At 38.0% G+C, this 20,542-nt stretch overlaps 1 protein-coding gene across 1 annotated transcript in view; it reads right to left on the bottom strand.

The window, feature by feature from the left end:
• The window catches only part of Elp3 (elongator complex protein 3), a 164,796-nt gene that overhangs the window by 11,972 nt on the left and 132,282 nt on the right, over nucleotides 1–20,542 (bottom strand). Inside the window, exons 7-9 of the mRNA XM_067146508.2 lie at nucleotides 13,493–13,625; nucleotides 13,236–13,363; nucleotides 12,961–13,142 (exon numbers count right to left, since the gene is read on the bottom strand). Coding sequence (XP_067002609.1) covers nucleotides 12,961–13,142; nucleotides 13,236–13,363; nucleotides 13,493–13,625 — 443 coding nt within the window. The remainder of the gene's footprint in view (nucleotides 1–12,960; nucleotides 13,143–13,235; nucleotides 13,364–13,492; nucleotides 13,626–20,542) is intronic.

Here is a 20,542-nt window from a genome sequence, read left to right on the forward strand (position 1 = left end):
GGTCATGTCGACCCACTTTCGCCATCTACCCAGAAAGCAAATGACTTGGCGTTCTCCCGTCCAAGCTCTCGGAGAGTTCCAAATTGATGTTGCAATCTCCAGGAGAAACAGCCCTGAGATTATGAATGTCAAGGTAAAGAAAGGCATCAATGTGGCCTCAGATCATTATATGTCTCTTATCAAATTCAAACCAATTCCCGCAAACACAAGGAAGACAACCAAACAGATCACACGCTTCGACAATGATAAACTTCGGCAAAGGGTCGAGGAGTACCAGGAGAAGGCTAGACCAAATGACTGTGACTTTAACAACGCCAAAAGTCTCCTTGTTGAGGCCGCCAAAGACGTTGCAGAAATCAAGAGAAGCAAAAAGCATGCCTGGTGGAATAGTACCTGCGAATCAGTCCTCCAAGAAAGACTCAATGCGTGGAAACAGTATAACTCTACGAAATCAGAAAATGATTGGGAAACCTACAAAACCCAACGTGCCCAAGCAGCTAGGGTGTTCAGAACTGAGAAACGTAAATACGAAATATCTCTCATTGAAAAGATAGAACAAAACTTTAGGAAGAATGAAAGCAGAGAGTACTACAGAGCCTTCAAACACAAACTCACTGGCTATAAACCACCATCTCTATGCTTTGAGCGAACGGACGGCACACTGGCGACGTCAAATGAAGAAAATTGCAGCATTCTGGCAGATTACTTCAAGAATTTGCTTAATTGCTCTAAACCGCAAAGCGCCATTGAGACCAAGGAACCCTTACTCAGGTACCCAGATTCCAGACCACCCAACAGAGATGAAATCAAGCGCCACATTGCCCGTCTCAAAAATAACAAAGCGCCGGGGGAAGACTCAGTAGTAGCAGAACTATGGAAATATGCCCCAGAAGAATCACTTGATATCTTGCAAAAGCAAATAGAAGAAATTTGGAACAAGGAGACTCTACCCGAAGATTGGAAAATAGCTTTGATCCATCCATTACACAAAAAAGGCAGCATGAAGAACATCAACAACTACAGAGGAATATCTTTGCTGCCCGTGACTTACAAAATTCTATCACTTGCCATCCTGGAGCGTTTGGAAGCACAAGTCGAACATCAAATAGGTGAATACCAAGGAGGGTTCAGAAAAGGTCGCTCAACAGCTGAACAGATCCAAAATCTCAAAACGATCATCAGATATTGTACACTAAGGTCCAAGCAGTATGTGTCTGTCTTTGTGGACATTAAGAAAGCGTACGACTCCATTGACTGGGAAGTCCTGCTAAACATCTTAAATGAATTTGGAGTTGATTTGAAACTGCTGGCATTAATTAGAGCCACCCTGACCGATACAAAATCCAAGGTGAAGTTCCACGGATGTCTCTCCCATTCCTTTGACATCAAAACAGGAGTCCGACAAGGTGATGGGCTATCCCCGATACTCTTCAACTGTGTTCTTGAAAAGATCATCAGAACCTGGCGGGTGAGATTACAGGAAACCAACTACAGTCCATTGAGAATAGGAACCAAATCCAAGGGGATCGCAACAGACTGCTTAGCATTTGCCGATGATATTGCTGTTCTCTCAACCGACATAGAAACCGCTAGAGCTCAAGTTGAAATTTTAAAGGAAATTGCCGAACAAACTGGTTTGCAGATATCGTTTGAGAAAACAGAAGTAATGACTAACATCAAAGAGGCTCCACCAAAACTCCATACAAAATACGGGTACATCACCCGAGTAGACAAATTCAAATACCTGGGTGAGATCATCATGAAAAATGGACTGGACAAAGAAGCACTTCAGGAGCGAGTACGCAAACTGGAAATAGCCTACCAAACATCCCGCACAATCTACAACAAAAAATGCCTTTCCCAAAACACCAAGATACGTCACTATGAAACAGTTCTGAAGCCAGTAGTTCTATATGCAGCCAAAACCCTGTCTCTAAATGCCAACAAAGGACTCCTTGAAGAAATGGAGAAAATAGAATGCAAAATTGTGAGAGGAATCTTGGGATCAAAGTACAGAAATGGAATCCATCAAAAGAGATCCAACAAGGAAGTCCACAGCAAAATAGAGAAAATTACCGACACAATCAGAAAAAGACGGGCACGATTTTACGGTCATCTGAAAAGAATGGACAGAAGAAAGTTAACTAAAGAAATCTTTCACTTTTTTGATTCAAACCCCAAAACCACAATTCCCTGGTTTAGAAATACCAAAGAAGACCTGCAAATGCTACATATCTCAGCTGAAGACGCCTTTAACAGAGATCTCTTCTGCAAGAAAATATTGACGAACGGGCTAAACCGAGACGAGCAACCGAAGAGAAGACACGGTGCCCTTGGACAGAGGAGCGTAAGCAGGCCCACTCACAAAGAATGAGGGAAATTTAGGCTCTAAAGAAGGCCAACTGAGTAGAGGTGGGTTCGATTCCCACCTCAGCCATCCTGGAAGTGATTTTCCGTGTTTCCCACTTCTCCTCCAGGCAAATGCCGGGATGGTACCTAACTTAAGGCCATGGCCGCTTCCTTCCCTCTTCCTTGTCTATCCCTTCCAATCTTCCCATCCCCCACCAAGGTCCCTGTTCAGCATAGCAGGTGAGGCCGCCTGGGCGAGGTAGTGGTCATTCTCCCCAGTTGTATCCACTAACCCAGAGTCTGAAGCTCCAGGACACTGCTCTTGAGGCGGTAGTGGTGGGATCTCTCGCTGAGTCCGAGAGAAAAGCCAACCCTGGAGGGTAAGCAGATTAAAAAAGAAAGAAAGAAAGAAAGAAAGAAAGAAAGAATGTATGTAAGTGCAAATGGTTTCTAGACGACCCGCTGCAATCGCTGTTCACGATTAAGATGCCAGATACCATACTACTGGACTACATTTACGAAATAAAAAACCAGGATCGACCCCCTCGACCTCCTGCGTGCTAACCCAAACGCTATCTACTGCACCAACTGTACAGCACGACTAATACGTGCTGACAGAGGTAGTTACCCTACATGTGGTTACAGTGTTGCCAGATTGCCACACTTCAACGTCCTTTTTCTCCCGGATATACTCGCAGGACGAACTTTTGTGACTTTTATTGCTGGCATGTGAGGAGTCGCGCTGCGACGCCCGAGTACGCGAAATTTCGCTTCACCCTGTATATGGATGCTTTTTCATTAGCATTCCAAGTGACAATTTCACCAAAATATTTACATTTATTTACAACTTTAATTTTCTGAGTATTATTTAATATAATATGTGGAGTGTCAACTTTATGGTTATGATATGAAACAATAACATTGTTTTAAATACATCCATATGTTAAGACAAAGTCATCGTTGTTGATTTAGATAACTGATATATTCTACTGTTTTCTAATGTTGACAGTATTAAATAAAAATCAAATCAAATGCATAATCAAAATACTTTAAGTACTTAAAAATAATTTTATGCACTGTAAATTGCAGAGTATATTACACAATGTATTGTTGTACCTAATTTCCTTGTACCCTGAAAATAAAAAAAATAAATGCTACTAAATAAAGTTAATATAAAATCTGTCTTTAAACCCCAATTAAGTAACAAAATTAGTATGGTAACTTTTTGATCGTGATGCGCAGTGTGTTACCAAGTACTTCTTCATGTTTCCATTGTGATGTTTTGGTGCTGATCCGATAAAATTTTCTTGTAGGCTGAAAAGGACCGTTCAACATTGCAAGAATTTGTTTCTTTTTTTTCAATCTGCTTTACATCGCACTGATACACATAGGTCTTATGGCAATGACGGGATAGAAATAGAAGGGGCTACAAGTGGGAAGGAAGCGACTGTGGTCTTCAGGTACGGAAAACCATTTTCACGGCTGCTGACAGTAGGATTCGAACTCACTATCTCCATGACTCAAACCGTGTGGCCACTTGCTCGGCATTGCAGGAAGTCACCAGTGCATATTTTAAAAGATATAACTAGTTGGGTGAAATATCTGCCGGAGGCTCTACTTGTTCACCACTAACGATCTTACAAACAGATAGAGAGCTTGAATAATCTAGATCTCGTTTCAAGTCTGCATGAAGTTTGTTAGAAACTCTCATGTCCATTTGCCCTGTCATGGTAGGTACTACTAAATTTGAATTTAGCATTCTCTACAAATGTCATGCATTCTTGAATTGAAGGGCCTATGGTCTCTAGTTTTAATTGCTCTTTGCAATCCAAGTAAAATTAAATGCTCTGAAGATACGCAATATCACTGACTACACTCTGTTCACCGAGACAATCGCATACTAATTCTGCCAACTTGGGAAAAAATTTATCTACAAATGACGTAACAGGTTCAAAATGTTCATTTTAGAAACTAACAGCTTGAATCCAAGTTCCTCTTTCCATCATGTTACGATAGGCTCAGGTGGCAAGGATAAATGCATTAGATGTGTTTGAGTCATCAGTCCATAGACTGGTTTGATGCAGCTCTCCATGCCATGAGCTAACCTTTTCATTTTTACGTAACTATTGCATCCTACATCTGCCCTAATCTGCTTATCAAATTCATACCTTGGTCTACCCCTACCGTTCTTACCACCTACACTTCCTTCAAAAACCAACTGAACAAGTCCTGGGTATCTTAAGATGTGTCCTATCATTCTATCTCTTCTTCTCGTCAAATTTAGCCAAATCGATCTCCTCTCCCCAATTTGATTCAGTACCTCTTCATTCGTGATTTGATCTATCCATCTCACCTTCAACATTCTTCTGTAACACCACATTTCAAAAGCTTCTATTCTCTTCCTTCCTGAGCTAGTTATCATCCATGTTTCACTTCCATACAATGCCAAGCTCCACACGAAAGTTTTCAAAAAAATCTTTCTAATTCCTATATCAATGAAGTGAGCAAATTTCTTTTCTTAAGAAAGCTCTTCCTTGGTTGTGCTAGTCTGCATTTTATGTCCTCCTTACTTCTGCCATCGTTAGTTCTTTTACTACTCAAGTAACAATATACATATACTTCCTTCAAGACTTCATTTCCTAATCTAATATTTCCTGCATCACCTGCCTTCGTTCGACTGCACTCCATTACTTTTGTTTTGGACTTATTTATTTTCATCTTGTACTCCTTACCCAAGACTTCGTCCATACCATTCAGCAGCTTCTCAAGATCTTCTGCAGTCTCAGATAAAATAACAATATCATCGGCAAATCTTAAGGTTTTGATTTCCTCCTCTTGGATTGTGATTCTCTTTCCAAATTCCTATTTGATTTCCTTTACTGCCTGTTCTATGCAAACATTGAAAAGGAGGGGGGGACAAACTGCAGCCTTGCCTCGCTCCTTTCTGGATTGCTGCTTCTTTTTCAAAGCCCTTGATTCTTATCACTGCAGATGGATTTTTATACAGATTGTAGATAATTCTTCGTTCTCAGTATCTGATCCCAATCATCTTCAGAATCTTAAATAGCTTGGTCCAATCAACATAATCAAATCTTTTTCTAGATCTACGAATGCCCTGTCCGTGGGCTTGTCCTTCTTGATTCGATCCTCTAAGATCAGACGTAAAGTCAGGATTGCTTCACATGTTCCTACATTTCTTCTGAAGCCAAATTGATCTTCTCCCAACTCAGCTTCAACTTGTTTTTCCATTCTTTTGTAAATAATACATGTTAACATTTTGCAGGCATGAGATACTGAACTAATGGTGCGGTAGTTTTTACACTTGTCGGCACCGACTTTCTTGGGAATAGGTATAACAATATTCTGCCAAAAATCGGATGGGACTTCTCCTGTCTCATACATCTTACACACTAAATGGAATGACCTTGCCATGCTGGTTTATCCTAAGGCAGTCAGTATTCAGAGGGAATATCATCAATTTCAGGTGCCTTGTTCCTATTTAGGTCACTCACAGCTCTGTCAAACTCTGACCTCAAAATTGGGTCTCCCATTTCATAAGCATCAATAGCCTCTTCATGTTCCAGAACCAAATTATCTACACCTTTACCTTGATACAACTGTTGAATATGCTCCTGCCATCTTTCTGCTTTGTCTTCTTTCCCTAGACGTGGCTTTCCATCTGAGCTCTTAATATTCATACACCTAAATTTCCTTTCTCCAAAGGTATCCTTGATTTTCCTGTATGCAGCATCTACCTTTCTCAGGACCATACAACCTTCGACATCCTTGCCCTTCTCCTTCAGCCATTCTTTCTTAGCTACCTTGCACTTTCTGTCCACTTGATTCTCTAATCGCCTGTATTCTTTTCTGCCCTCTTCATCAATCAGGTCTAGTATCTCCTGAGTTATCCACTGATTCTTAGTTGATCTTTTCTTCCTTCCTAACATTTCTTCAGCAGCCCTACTGACTCCATTTTTCATGACTCTTCACTCTTCCTCTATAGTGTTTCCTTCAGCCTTTTCATTTAGCCGTTGTGCAACATGTTCCTTGAAACAATAACTCACACTCTTTTCTTTCAACTTATCTAGATCCCATCTTTTTGCATTCTTTCCTGTCTTCAATTTCTTCAACTTCAGATGGCATTTCATGACCAACAAGTTGTGGTCAGAGTCCACGTCTGCTCCTGGGAAAGTTTTGCAATCCAACACCTGGTTTTTGAATCTCTGCCTAATCATAATGAAGTCTATTTGATACCTTCCAGTGTCTCCAGGTTTCATCCATGTATACAGCCGTCGTTTGTGGTGTTTGAACCAAGTACTGGCAAGGACTAAATTATGATCAGTGCAGAATTCAACCAGCCGCCTTCCTCTATCGTTCCTTTGTCCCACTCCAAATTCTCCTACTGTATTACCTTCTCTTCCTTGACCTACCACTGCATTCCAGTCTCCCATCGCATTAGATATCCTTTATAATATTGAACTTTCATTGGGGCTTTCACAAATACTTTTATTGTTGACGCTATTAAATTATTTACGTTTGTAAAATTACTTCTCACTTCTTCAACGACACATTACTAAACATGTGGAAAGAACAGTGTTAGGGTAAAAATAACTTGCAGTGTTTTAGAGACTTTCAACATATAGATCACAGCATCTGAATACAAAACAAGTGCTTTATCTGCTTGTATGCCTTCAGGCCACAAAACTTCCAACCCTTTGTTAACAAATTGTCCAGGATTCTCAAACAGATTAGGTGTGACTTGGAAGGGCTTCTGGAGCCAGTTTCCCAACAATAAGGTTGGCATCGTAGCATCCCAAGGCATCTGTCGTTTCATCCTCTGAGATCCAGATATAGGAGTTCTGAATATCGCTTTGAATGTATCAGTATATCCTAGTAAAACTCATCCAGATAATTCTTTCAAAGTGTAGTCATCTGGAATTGGCCCATTACAATACTTTCCCGAAATGAACGACATTCTGGCACTTGAAATTTGTCCCATGCAATGCATACATCTTTAAAAAAACCTCACTTTTTGAACCCGACGGTCCCATTTGAGTTAAAGAGTACTTGCTTAGAAGACAGACAGTGTTAATTATTTGTGTACTATGCACTATGTAAATGTTTGTCAATCTGTAACTTCATAGAACATCCCATAGTTTTTTTTTTTTTTTTTTTGCTACGGGCTTCACGTCGCACCGACATAGATAGGTCTTATGGCAACGATGGGATAGGAAGGGCCTAGGAGTTGGAAGGAAGCGGCCGTGGCCTTAATTAAGGTACAGCCCCAGCATTTGCCTGGTGTGAAAATGGGAAACCACGGAAAACCATCTTCAGGGCTGCCGACAGTGGAATTCGAACCCACGATCTCCCGGATGCAAGCTCACAGCCGCACGCCTCTACGTGCAAGGCCAACTCGCCCGGTCCCATAGTTTTATTACACACTTGGCACATTACCATTTTCCCGCCCGTTATAAAACATTCTTCAGTACTTGACCAAGATCTTAGTTTTGATGCAAGACTAGATGTCATTTGAGCCATTTTTAACAAGTCCACTTCACATAAATTAACATATTAAAAAGAACAACACTATTAATACACTCGTCAATTGTCACAACTTAACTGGTCAGTTGAGGTATGAGGGTGAAGCCTGGAAAATCCATGTGCCATTTTCACCCCAATGTCTCTGCCACATTCCTTGCTTTCTCTTGTGCCTTAAGAATTCCTAGAAAAATACTTTTGTATCTCACACACATACTTACCTGAAACCCTACCCGAACCCCTAACAGCCTGCTTTCACTTTGTAACAAGGTTCAATAACCAATGAAAGGCATCAAGCCAATCCAGAGTCTAAGAAAGGACAGTGCTGTTGCAATGAAGTTCAAGAACTCAGACAAAGGGTTGGAAATCCCAATATAAAGGAACCATTCTCTAAAGCCAACTTTAGCAACTGAAATATATTCTATATATGAGATGAAATTTGCTCATTATTTTACTATGGTCTGAAAATTAAAGAAGCTGACACATTTTTCTTTTGAATTACCTAGACATGTACAAAAACATTATAATCTTCACATAATATGTGAATAAAATAAAACCACATGCAACAGCTGGTATGGGAAGCAGAGGAAAGTAATAGACTATATAATAACTGATAGATCTGCTAGCCAGTTAATCAAAGAGTCAAGTAAGTAGAGTGATCTCCGTACAGGCCATGAAGGCCCTTGGAGGGGTGGAAGGTAAAGGCTTCCACTATCCGTTACCTTGGCACTCGATGGGGTAGAGTGGTTAGCTCTACGCTCAGTTAATCACAGATGTTGAGGTTATTCCGAACGAATGTCTCCATATACATTTTTTATAAATTTAGTGCATTAATGCTATTACATATTTCATGAATATTATCTATTTAATTACATATGTGACTGATATTTACTACATTCTTATGTTCATATTTTGCATTTTGTTATTACATAAAAGTCTGAGCCCTACTGTTGAGACATGGATGGTTCACTCTAGGTTATGTATCATACTTCCAAAACATGTGTACGCCTGTTACTGTGTTATTCTTACTTCTTTTTCTCTCATGTCTTCAACTTTGTTGTGTATGCCCTTCTTCTCCCTGCCTGATTCACATGCATTTTTCTCTTTTTTTTCTGTTACAAACGTTTCTTTCAATCTTCAGCTATATTCTATTCTTCTATCCGTGTCGGACTTTCGTTGTACTTTATTTTATTTTAACATTCTATGCTATTTTATTTATTTCTTCTACCACATTCATCTTTGATTCGTCTGATGATCTTGCTGTTTATTTTGCAACACACATACAACTGAACAAGAAACATCTTAGTTGGAATTAAGATGGCGTCACTTCTCACTTAGAAGGCTAGCACACCGTGAGCCATCTGGTGATGAACGAGAGTACCACTTATGATAGACCAATGGTAAGTATTCTAAAATTCAAACCGTCATTATCAGGGAAGTCTTCCTCGTGAACAGACGAGACCTTCTCAAGACACGGAGAAAAATTCTCTGTGAAACATAAAGAATTTTGCCTTCTTTTCTTGACAAGGCAAAAGCCCAAAAGTTTATTATCATGTCTAAAACGAAGGATGTTTAAGCTGGGTTGAGTGGCTCAGACGGTTGAGGCTCTGACCTTCTGACGCAACTTGGCAGGTTCGATCCTGGCTCAGTACAGTGGTGTTTGAGGGGGCTGAAATACGTCAGACTTATGTCGGTAGATTTACTGGCACATAAAAGAACTCCTGCAGAACTAAATTCTGGCACCTTGGCATCTCTGAAAACCGTACAAGTAGTGGGATGTAAGAACACATAACATTATTATTATTAAGGATGTTTAAAGGCTTTCTTCAGAACGCTATCCATCATGGTTGGCGACTGTAAAGGGCAATGGGTTCAAATTCTTGGGAGGTCAGAGACAGACTTGAACTGGCCATTCATCCATCATGCCTGAAAGAGGTGCAAATAACATAACACATAATCTTCAGCATTAAGGTAGAGAACAGAGAAAAATGAAGAGAGAGAGAATTAATCTGCTTCTATGTATACCATGAATTCCTTGTCTTATACAACATTTTACCACCTGTATTTACCTTTATCTTCTTGTCTCTTCCCATGCTTATCTTCCCAAAATCAAGACTGAAGATGTATATTACATTTTTGCCTACACCTCTTAAAGAAACTAGGTAGAAGAAATGAGCTCTTCATGGGCTAAGAAAAAATGGACGTAGAACAACTGGGCTTCACAAAGAAAGAACTGATCTATGTGAACAGTGCATGAAGATGTGGAAATGTCCTTGCACTTTTGAGGTTTCATATTTCTCTCGCTCCCTTTTTGTTGTTGTTGTTGTTGTTGTTGCTCATTCTACACACACTGACCAGTGATGATTATCCTAATGTGTGTTCCTATCAAACTTTCTACCTTCCTATACTTTAACACTTAGCCCTCCATTTCTTTCTGAACATGCTTGCCTCTCCAGCTCCATTTAAAAATCTGCTTACAGAGCAATAAGTGACTGCAAAAACATATGGGCAGCATATTTATAAAAATCAAATAAAACAAATACAAAATAAATATAATACACATATAATTAGCAATTAAATGCTTGAAGAGTAAAGTGGACTGTCCAGCTATACTGGGGTTGATCCCACTTCATGTTCCAAGCAGATGAACAAGGCAGAAATGTACATTCCATCTGCCCAAATGTAGGACGATTGCACATGAAAGTTCCTGGCTCATGCAAGCCCTTAGGACCATAAATCAGCTGGAAGGGTCACTCGACATTTTTCACCGCCCTTCCACTGCAACTATAATCTATTAGTTTCATGGTCCGTATTGATAGTTCAAGTACAAGTATGGAGGATGAGTTCTCCACCTAATCTATACTTTATTTTACATAGTGTCACTATTATTTACATAAAAAGACATTACCGGTTTCGACCTGTAAATAGGTCATCTTCAGCTGTTAGAGAACCTACTTAATAGCGACTGTACAGAATAAATACTACTAAAATTAAAATTAAACAAGCATGCCATTAAATAAACATGAATGCCACTATTCTAAAATTACCATACTTAATGTTACGATATGGTACAGTTTTGGGGTTAGGGGCTATTTTCAAAAGTTACATTTACTGAGGTTGGAATTGGATACAGTTCTTAGAGTTTATCAAGAATCACTGACATTCAGGTGTCAAGTTGTCTGTGTTAAATGCCACTATTATGTCCAACGGTTTATGAGATGTTTAAAGTGCATTGTTGTGCCGAAAATATGCAGGGGCATCGTGTTCCTTAGAATAAGGTTCAGCAACCAGTTCATGGACATATAGCTTATACTCAGTCTATATCACTGCTGAAAAATATGTTAGTGAGTGCCACTATTCTAAAGAATACTTAACATTAAGATATATACATATGGTACAGTTTGGGGGTTGAAGGGTTTTACACTGGTCCCATGATTACTACATATTACAAAAGTTCTATCTGCTGAGGTTGAAACTGGATACAATTCTTGGAGTTTATGAAGAATCATTGACATTCTGGTGTCAAGCTCAGATATCTAATGTTAAATGCCAGTACTATGTCCAACGGTTATTCAAAGTGCATTGTTGGGCCGCAAATATGCGGGGATGTCGTGTTCATTAGAATAAGAGGTTTAGTAATGTTAATCTTAACATTAAGTAATTTTAGAATAGTGGCATTCATGTTTATTTAATGGCATCCTTGTTTAATTTTAATTTTAGTAGTATTTATTCTGTACAGTCGCTATTAAGTAGGTTCTCTAGCAGCTGAAGATGACCTATTTACAGGTCGAAACCGGTATTGTCTTTTTATGTAAATAATATTGACACTATGTAAAATAAAGTATTGATTAGGTGGAGAACTCATCCTTCATACTTTTACTTCCACTGCAATTCGAAAAGTTCTTCTCAAGGATGAAACGTGATAATTTTGTAAATTATGTAAATAATCTGTAGAAAACATGTGAAGATTTATATTTTGTATATATATGTATATTTGTATATATATTATTTAATTTATTTTTCATTTAATTTAATTATTTGATTTAATTTAAATTTTTATTTAATTTTCTATTACATCATCTGTAACTGGGACATCCTGTAGGTGATAAATAAATATATTCTATTCTATCTCAGACAGTCACATTTTCATCAGTAATTGTGCTTTATGTGGAACTTCTTAAAACATTCACCAGGATGTAATCCAGACTTTTCTTGTACATGCATTATGGAAAAACACTGTCTTATGTTGTCGTCCCTTCAGTTCTCGATCATGAAAACTGCAGTCTTTACTTCTCCTCTGTGGACAACAATAAATGAAGTGTGAACGACCATTTAGGAGTGTAATAATAATCCATCAGTCATGAATAAGTGAAAAGAATCTAGTTCATTATTAGGTTTAGTCCAGTGGTGTGGTTTATAACTAGATGTATCTGTGAATGGAATTTGTTTGAAGTTGAAATCCGAGTCATGGTAATCCTTGCAGCCATCAGTTAAGGTACCAGCACTGTCATTTTATATAATTTTCTCATTATTGGGGTCTTCATCATTGAATTCACTGAAACAACCTAATTCCACAATAACTTCTTCACCACTTAATTAAAAAATGCTCCCCCTATCACCGAAATCAACATCACTTTCATGTAAAAGTCTCGCTAATTACTTCTCATGCTACTAACGACACCATGTTGCTAAGCAACGTCTATTTACGAACTTACATGGGCTTCTAAGAACCCTCCACAAAGCCTGGGTTCAAAGAGGTTATAGCAATAAAGGGCTTCAGATTGTCAACAGATAGCAGTAGCTCACTGTATCTATAATTCATGCGTGTGTAAGCCGACAAAGGAGTGATTCAGAGAAGATCGCGTCAGGCATTGCCCGACATAGGATCTGTGTGGGACAATTTCATTGCTGGGCATGAGTTCTAAGGTTTAATCTGCTAATAAATTACTAAAAACTTTATAGACGAGATTAATTTTATGGCTGACACATAAAGAACTACCCTGATAGTAACCTATATCCACACAAGCATTTTACCCTGATCCAAACTGTTCAGGTCAGTGTGGTTGACTGTACCTGAGATTACAGCTATCTTGGATGAACCATGTTCTTCCTTGGCTATTCGTTCAGCCTCCTCCATTAGCAGCATTCCAAAGCCCTGGTGTTGGAATTTGGATGGATCTCGGGCATTGACAGGAACAACACTTCCGTACACGTGCAGTTCTCGCACAATTGAAACTCCTCCTTTCAGTTCAGGTCTGTAACCAAATTACTGTTATACCGTATTTGCTAAATGACAAATGTACACATTTGAGACATTTATTTTTAGTTATACATGTAGAAAATTTCACCTGAAGGTTTCTTCAGAACATTTCCTTAACCTCAACAGTCCAATAAGAATATCTTGTTCAGGATCTTCATAAGACAAAAATGTTTCCCAGCCCCCATTAGCAACATAATCTCTGCGAATTAACTCCACCTGGAAAACAATAATTTAACAGTGTTATCAGAGGTATCAGAAGGTAAAATCAACTTACATAATGCACATTAAAAATAATTAAGACTAAATATTTTCACTTCATTCAATGGACTGGCTAGAGCAAAATACCTCATATGGCCGAACTTTATGATGAATTTCTTGAATTCCAACCTCTCTTGTTCGAACATCCCGACAGTCTGTGCCAAGATCAGCCATTCTAGCCAATGCCAGTTCTCGCAGGTTTCCGTGCTCAACTCCTGAACTAGAGAAAAATAGAGTAATACTCCAATATAAAAACTTAAAATTTATTTCATCATTATATTACAACACATAGTAAAGCATTAATGATTTATCTTCAAGTACGAGGATTGGGGCAAAAGTCATGGCAACTATTTTTTTTTTTGTAGATATGTGAACGGATCACAAACGTATATGTGTCGTATGGAAGTGCTGCAGGCATAGTGTTGTGGCAGAACAACAGATGGCTCTGTGATAGCTGGTAGTAGCGCAGCGAGGGTTGTGAAATCAGTCAGTTGGTGAGTGTCGTGCGAGATGGAAGTAATCTCAGTTTACAAAAGGAGTACAGTTATTGTTCCACCTATTCAATACAATCAGTACCACGTTATGTGGTTAATTAGACATAGAAAATCTGAATATTATGGGGACATGTTTTGCCCTTCTTACTGGGCATTATCAGCCATATTAATATAATCTTAAAACAAACATTGTTTAAAGGACAATGACATTTATGATTTGTAAAGAAGGATGAGAGTCGAATACAAGCAGCTGAAACAAAGTTCTTGAGGGGTATGATACAGAAGAGTAGAAGAGACAAAATAAGGAATGAGAAAATCCAGGAAGGAATTGGAGTGGAAAAAATGAATGATGGAATAGATAAAAGCCAACTAAGATTGTTTGGGCACATAAAGCGAATGAGTGATGGAAGAATGCCAAAAAAGGTGATGGAAATGCAAACGCAAGGAAGGAGAAGCCGCGGACAACCACCGTTAAGATGGAAGGACACAAACTAATGCAGTATTAGAGAAAGAAACCTGGAATGGGACACAGTGTTGGAAGAGGAGTGGTGGAAAGACCGAAAAAAAGTGGAGAGGAACCCATATTTATCCCTACCTGGCTACAGCTGAATAATGGGAAATGATGATGATGATGATGATGATGATGATGATGATGATGATGATGATGATGATGAAGAAGGAAGGCAGAAGTCTCTCATACGACACACATGTGCAGTTCACCTAAGTCGATGGCCAATGATGGAGGCTTCTGCACTGTTCATGCACGCTTTATCAAGAACTGAACAATTGGGAACATGGTTCCCCATTTGATATTTAAGATGGAATAAAGTTTCTGTTGATGCAAATGCTCAAGTTTCATGAAGTCATAGCAGTACAGGGTCTATGTTTCATAGAGATGGGAATTTCTCTCACTTGAGAGTCTCGAGACAAATAGCCAAAATCTCGAGAATTTCATGCAGCATCTTGACAGAAAGTGGGTAGTGTTGCATTCTCTTGAGCACGTTTACAAATTATAATGAAATGTTAGTGTTAGAACTTCTTGCTTGAAGCGTGGCATTTGGGTTATTTTAAACGACCGCATTTTTTGTTGATCAGCCATGGAATATGCAGAATATTTGCTTTGATCTTATTTAAATTCAAGCAAGTTGCTTTACGTCGTACCGACATAGACAGGTCTCATGACGACGATGGGATAGGAAGGAGCTAGGAGTGGGAAGGAAGCGGCCATGGCCTTAATTAAGGTACAGCCCCAGTATTTGCCTGGTGTGAAGAGGGGAAACCCACAGAAAACCATCTTCAGGGCTGCCAACAGTGGGGTTTGAACCCACTATCTCCCGAATACTGGATACTGGCTGCAATTAAGCGACTGCAGCTATCAAGCTCGGTCTATTTAAGTTCATATGAACATAACTGGTTATTTACAGAAAGGAATGACGTAGAACAAAACTTAGTTTAGATAGTCTTGGAAAAAAAAAAAAACCCCATACAATAAAAATTGAATCAAACAGTTATTTCATTCCTAACCTTCGTAGAGGATTAGGTGGACCATCGGCTAAACAAAGTTGTTCTTCGGCTGTGGAACAGTGAAACATTACTTTTTAAGGACAAAATATTTATTATGAAGTATGTCTAGTACATCCTACATAATGGGAATTGCTTACTATGTGTTTCTGGCATAGAAATCACTGAATCAAATGTCCTCTCCACACTCACTCGAAGACTCCCACTATCCCTCATTTATAGAAAATAATACATGTACAGATTTACACACATTCCTATATAGTGGGTAACATTAAAATTGAATCATACAATTATGTTGGGTTGAACAGTCAGGCGACATGATCTTGCTGTCACTGAACTCTGAGGTATTATGTAAGTGACTACTGGAGTCAAGTCCATTTTGTTTTCCATAAACTTGTTAGACTGTTAATAGTATAATTCTAAATAAATGATGAAATTAAAGTAACAAACTTACACTTTTTAAACAATTTGTCTTGAAAAGATGAAAGAAATTACTTGATTTACATAAAATACTTACACACATCCAATGTTGGGACTTCTTTAAACTAGCATACTTTGACACTGGGAATTAACATGATTCTAAATCATTTAGTGCCAGAGTGTTTATTGCACTTATTGAATAACTATTGGCACAACAAGAACAGTAACAAGAAACAAATTTATTGTTTTCTATTGAATAAAGTCATCTGTTGCTCTTCCCTTTAAGTAGCCTATTATTTATCTCATCTTTCTTAGAGACTTTGTATACACAATTATAACTACTTAGCTGGAAAAAAGGAGAAAAATACACATAATTCTTAACTTTACATTTAACTTATATATAAGCATATTTGCAAAAACAACAAAAGGAAACAAAAAGACATTGCAGTTTATTTTCTGGGACATCCATGAAATATTCTCAGGCCCATGATTTCAGGATTTCCTTTTGGTAGCCACAAATAGGCACTAAAAGTACTGTATTGTATTCATGCAAGTCAAATGATTAGGCTTAAATAAAATGACTGATTTTTCCTTGTGGGTTAAGTATGATATTGCAGACTTTCTTCTAGCTTGTTTATGTATAATTCCTTGCAAATAGAAGGCCAAATTTCCATTCATGATTCAGCCTGTTGTCCCATTGGGCAAGATGTCAAAACCTGTTGTTTTCGGTGTGCCATGTAACCGTCATATAAGAAGAGTGCTTATGTTCCTGAGAGTCTCATGAGGCAGGCTTTATTGAGAAAAGCATTGAGAAGTTCTCACGATTCTCAAGACATACGGTCTCATTTCCCAGAACTAACTACAGACCAAGAAAATGTTATTCAATCATTATCAGTATACTAAGAGAGTCTACAGATCATCCTTGTACATTGCTGTCAAGCGTTGCAGTACATATGTGAGCAGATGCAAAGCACAGATCATAGTATGTCTGAGACATCTGAAGCAACTTGTGTTTGTTTTCTATCGACACGTGTTTCACAAGTACTGGTAATATACAGCGATAAAAAGGTATGTGAAGCTATCTGGAACTGATCAGTATTAGTAGTGTTGGAAAGACACTTGAATCTTCACTTCGAGCATCTAAAACAATGTTCTACAACACTGCAGGTCTTCGATGTTTTGTTTTGTAGACGTGATCCTGTTGTGTGTTACAGGATTCCTTAATGATAATGCTGAACCTCCCGTCCACCATCCCCCAAAAGGATACAACAGCAAAATTCTCCATTTTCAAACTTATTTCTTATGCTATTCTCATTAAAAATTAGAGAATAGTCAATGTTTTCCCTCCAGCGTGGTGCAGTATCTAGTATTTGACAATCAGGATCACTTATGACCTATTACCCACAACAATGTTCAGTTATCGATAACAGATGCTGACATTTCTATAATGTAACTGTACAGGAACTGAAACCGTGATTTTTAAAAAAAGTTATAAAACTTGTTTAGTTATAGTTGGCATTCATTTCAAATTCAAGTTATAAATTAGTTGTCAAACGTATTGTATATGTATGTTATATTTAATGATTTTAAGTTTTATGTTGTATTCATTTACATGTTCTCAGGCTACACAGTGCTAATGTTGTATCTATGTATGCATGGACGATACACATGTCTCTTTGGAAAAACTCACTTTTTGCGACAATAAAGAAATTAAAGTCATCATTTTAAAAAGGAAGTAGGCAACAAGAGAAAAAATTTGCAGAAGACTATCTTTGTAAAGGGTAATCACACGAAAGATCCAGTGTGAGAGAAAATATTGGGACAAGTGTATGAATTATTGGTAAATGTAATAGAAAAGAAAAAACTGTGTGGAAGGATATTTATGCGTCAGACAATAATTTACCAGATTTCAGTGATAAGGAAGACAGTATGACAAGCTTGTAAGTCATCAATCAAGATAACTTAAAAAAACTGTGTACAAGGCCATTGATGTGAATGAAGACAATTTGACCGAGTTGGTGCTTAAAGAACTAATAAGATAAACCTTTAAACTGCTGATAGAAATATGTAAGTTGTACCGAAAAATTAACTGTGCAAGTGAAAATAATTCGGTACACTCAGTGATTATTTTGAAGAAAAATACTAAAATAACTGTGAAAGGTGAAGATATTCAAAACAAAGTATATTTCGTTATTGAGTACGATTGTTGTTTGAGAGCTTTAAAAGGATTGCTAAAGAAAGGAAGAAAATTGATGTCACAAGGAATTTAACAAAACAAGGCTTTATAGTGTTATATGGCTGAGGAATTGTATATTCTTCTGGAATTGTTGCTTACCTTCTAAGCAGAAAACTTAGGTCATTAGATATAAACTGGGAATCATTATTAAACGTTCACATACATATATGCATATAAAGGTTCTTGATGGCATGAGTAATTCTCCGAATGATTATATTGAACGACCTTCAAAACTATTATTTTCAGATACTGTATCTTAAAGTAAAAATAATTATAGAGATGGACAAGGTATGTTTATAATATTACAAATGTGGTGCTTTAATATAATATACAGGTATACAGTATACACACATCTAAGTTATTTTCAATATTGCTATAATTTCTTATTATATTTGCATTAGAATGCCGGTAAGATTAAGTGATCTAGATCTAGTGATCATGTGATCTAGATTTCATTAGCCCATGAGCCACCCCTGTTGATGATTCTTCATGCTATCTTAATTTAATCATTTTGTTGCCATGGCACCTAAGCAGTTTTATTTAAATGTTTTGCATGGTGAGTGAACTAAATATTTATCATTTCTTTAACTATAGGTAAACCGTTTGGGAATTATTATACCTTATATTATCGAGGACATATTACAATTTTATCGCTACGAACATGGGGCACGAATAACATCTTGATTTAAAGTATGTTCGTGATCGGCACATGTTGTCAAAAGTGTCCAAGTTGGTGTTAGAGTTAATTTACTTGCATTGCGAAGTATGAGAGGGAGTGCAAATAGTAACAGTGTTCTAGTATTGAGAAATAGAATAATACATAAGGAAAATATGTTGGTATTTGATGAAGGTAGTGTGATGTGTGAAATGGAAGGTGGTTGTTGTTTGAGTCATCAGTCCATAGACTGGTTTGATGCAGCCCTCCATGCCAACCTATCCTGTGCTAAACTTTTCATTTCTACATAACTATTGCATCCTACATCTGCTCTAATCTGCTTGTCTTATTCATACCTTGGTCTACCCCTACCGTTCTTACCACCTACACTTCCTTCAAAAACCAACTGAACAAGTCCTGGGTGTCTTAAGATGTGTCCTATCATTCTATCTCTTCTTCTCGTCAAATTTAGCCAAATCGATCTCCTCTCGCCAATTCGATTCAGTATCCCTTCATTCGTGATTCGATCTATCCATCTCACCTTCAGCATTCTTCTGTAACACCACATTTCAAAAGCTTCTATTCTCTTTCTTTCTGAGCTAGTTATCGTCCATGTTTCACTTCCATACAATGCCACGCTCCACACGAAAGTCTTTAAAAACATCTTTCTAATTCCGATATCAATGTTTGAAGTGAGCAAATTTCTTTTCTTAAGAAAGCTCTTCCTTGCTTGTGCTAGTCTGGATTTTATGTCCTCCTTACTTCTGCCATCGTTAGTTATTTTACTACCCAAGTAACAATATTCATCTACTTCCTTTAAGACTTCATTTCCTAATCTAATATTTCCTGCATCACCTGCCTTCGTTCGACTGCACTCCATTACTTTTGTTTTGGACTTATTTATTTTCATCTTGTACTCCTTACCCAAGACTTCATCCACACCATTCAGCAACTTCTCGAGATCTTCTGCAGTCTCAGATAAAATAACAATATCATCGGCAAATCTCAAGGTTTTGATTTCCTCTCCTTGGACTGTGATTCCCTTTCCAAATTTCTCTTTGATTTCCTTTACTGCCTGTTCTATGTAAACATTGAAAAGGAGGGGGGACAATATGCAGCCTTGCCTCACTCCTTTCTGGATTGCTGCTTCTTTTTCAAAGCCCTCGATTCTTATCACTGCAGACTGATTTTTATACAGATTGTAGATAATTCTTCGTTCTCGGTATCTGATCCCTATCACCTTCAGAATCATAAATAGCTTGGTCCAATCAACATTATCGAATGCCTTTTCTAGATCTACGAATGCCATGTACGTGGGCTTGTCCTTCTTGATTCGATCCTCTAAGATCAGACGTAAAGTCAGGATTGCTTCACGTGTTCCTACATTTCTTCTGAAGCCAAATTGATCTTCTCCCAAATCAGCTTCAACTTGTTTTTCCATTCTTTTGTAAATAATACGTGTTAACATTTTGCAGGCATGAGATACTAAACTAATGGTGCGGTAGTTTTCACACCTGTCAGCACCGGCTTTCTTGGGAATAGGTATAACAACATTCTTCCGAAAATCGGATGGGACTTCTCCTGTCTCATACATCTTGCACACTAAATGAAATAACCTTGCCATGCTGGTTTCTCCTAAGGCAGTCAGTAATTCAGAGGGAATGTCATCAATTCCAGGTGCCTTGTTCCTATTGAGGTCACTCACAGCTCTGTCAAACTCTGACCTCAAAATTGGGTCTCCCATTTCATCAGCATCAACAGCCTCTTCATGTTCCAGAACCAAATTATCTACATCTTTACCTTCATACAAC

This window comes from Anabrus simplex, chromosome 4, assembly GCF_040414725.1.
Source record: "Anabrus simplex isolate iqAnaSimp1 chromosome 4, ASM4041472v1, whole genome shotgun sequence".
Taxonomy (NCBI): Eukaryota; Metazoa; Arthropoda; class Insecta; order Orthoptera; family Tettigoniidae; genus Anabrus; species Anabrus simplex.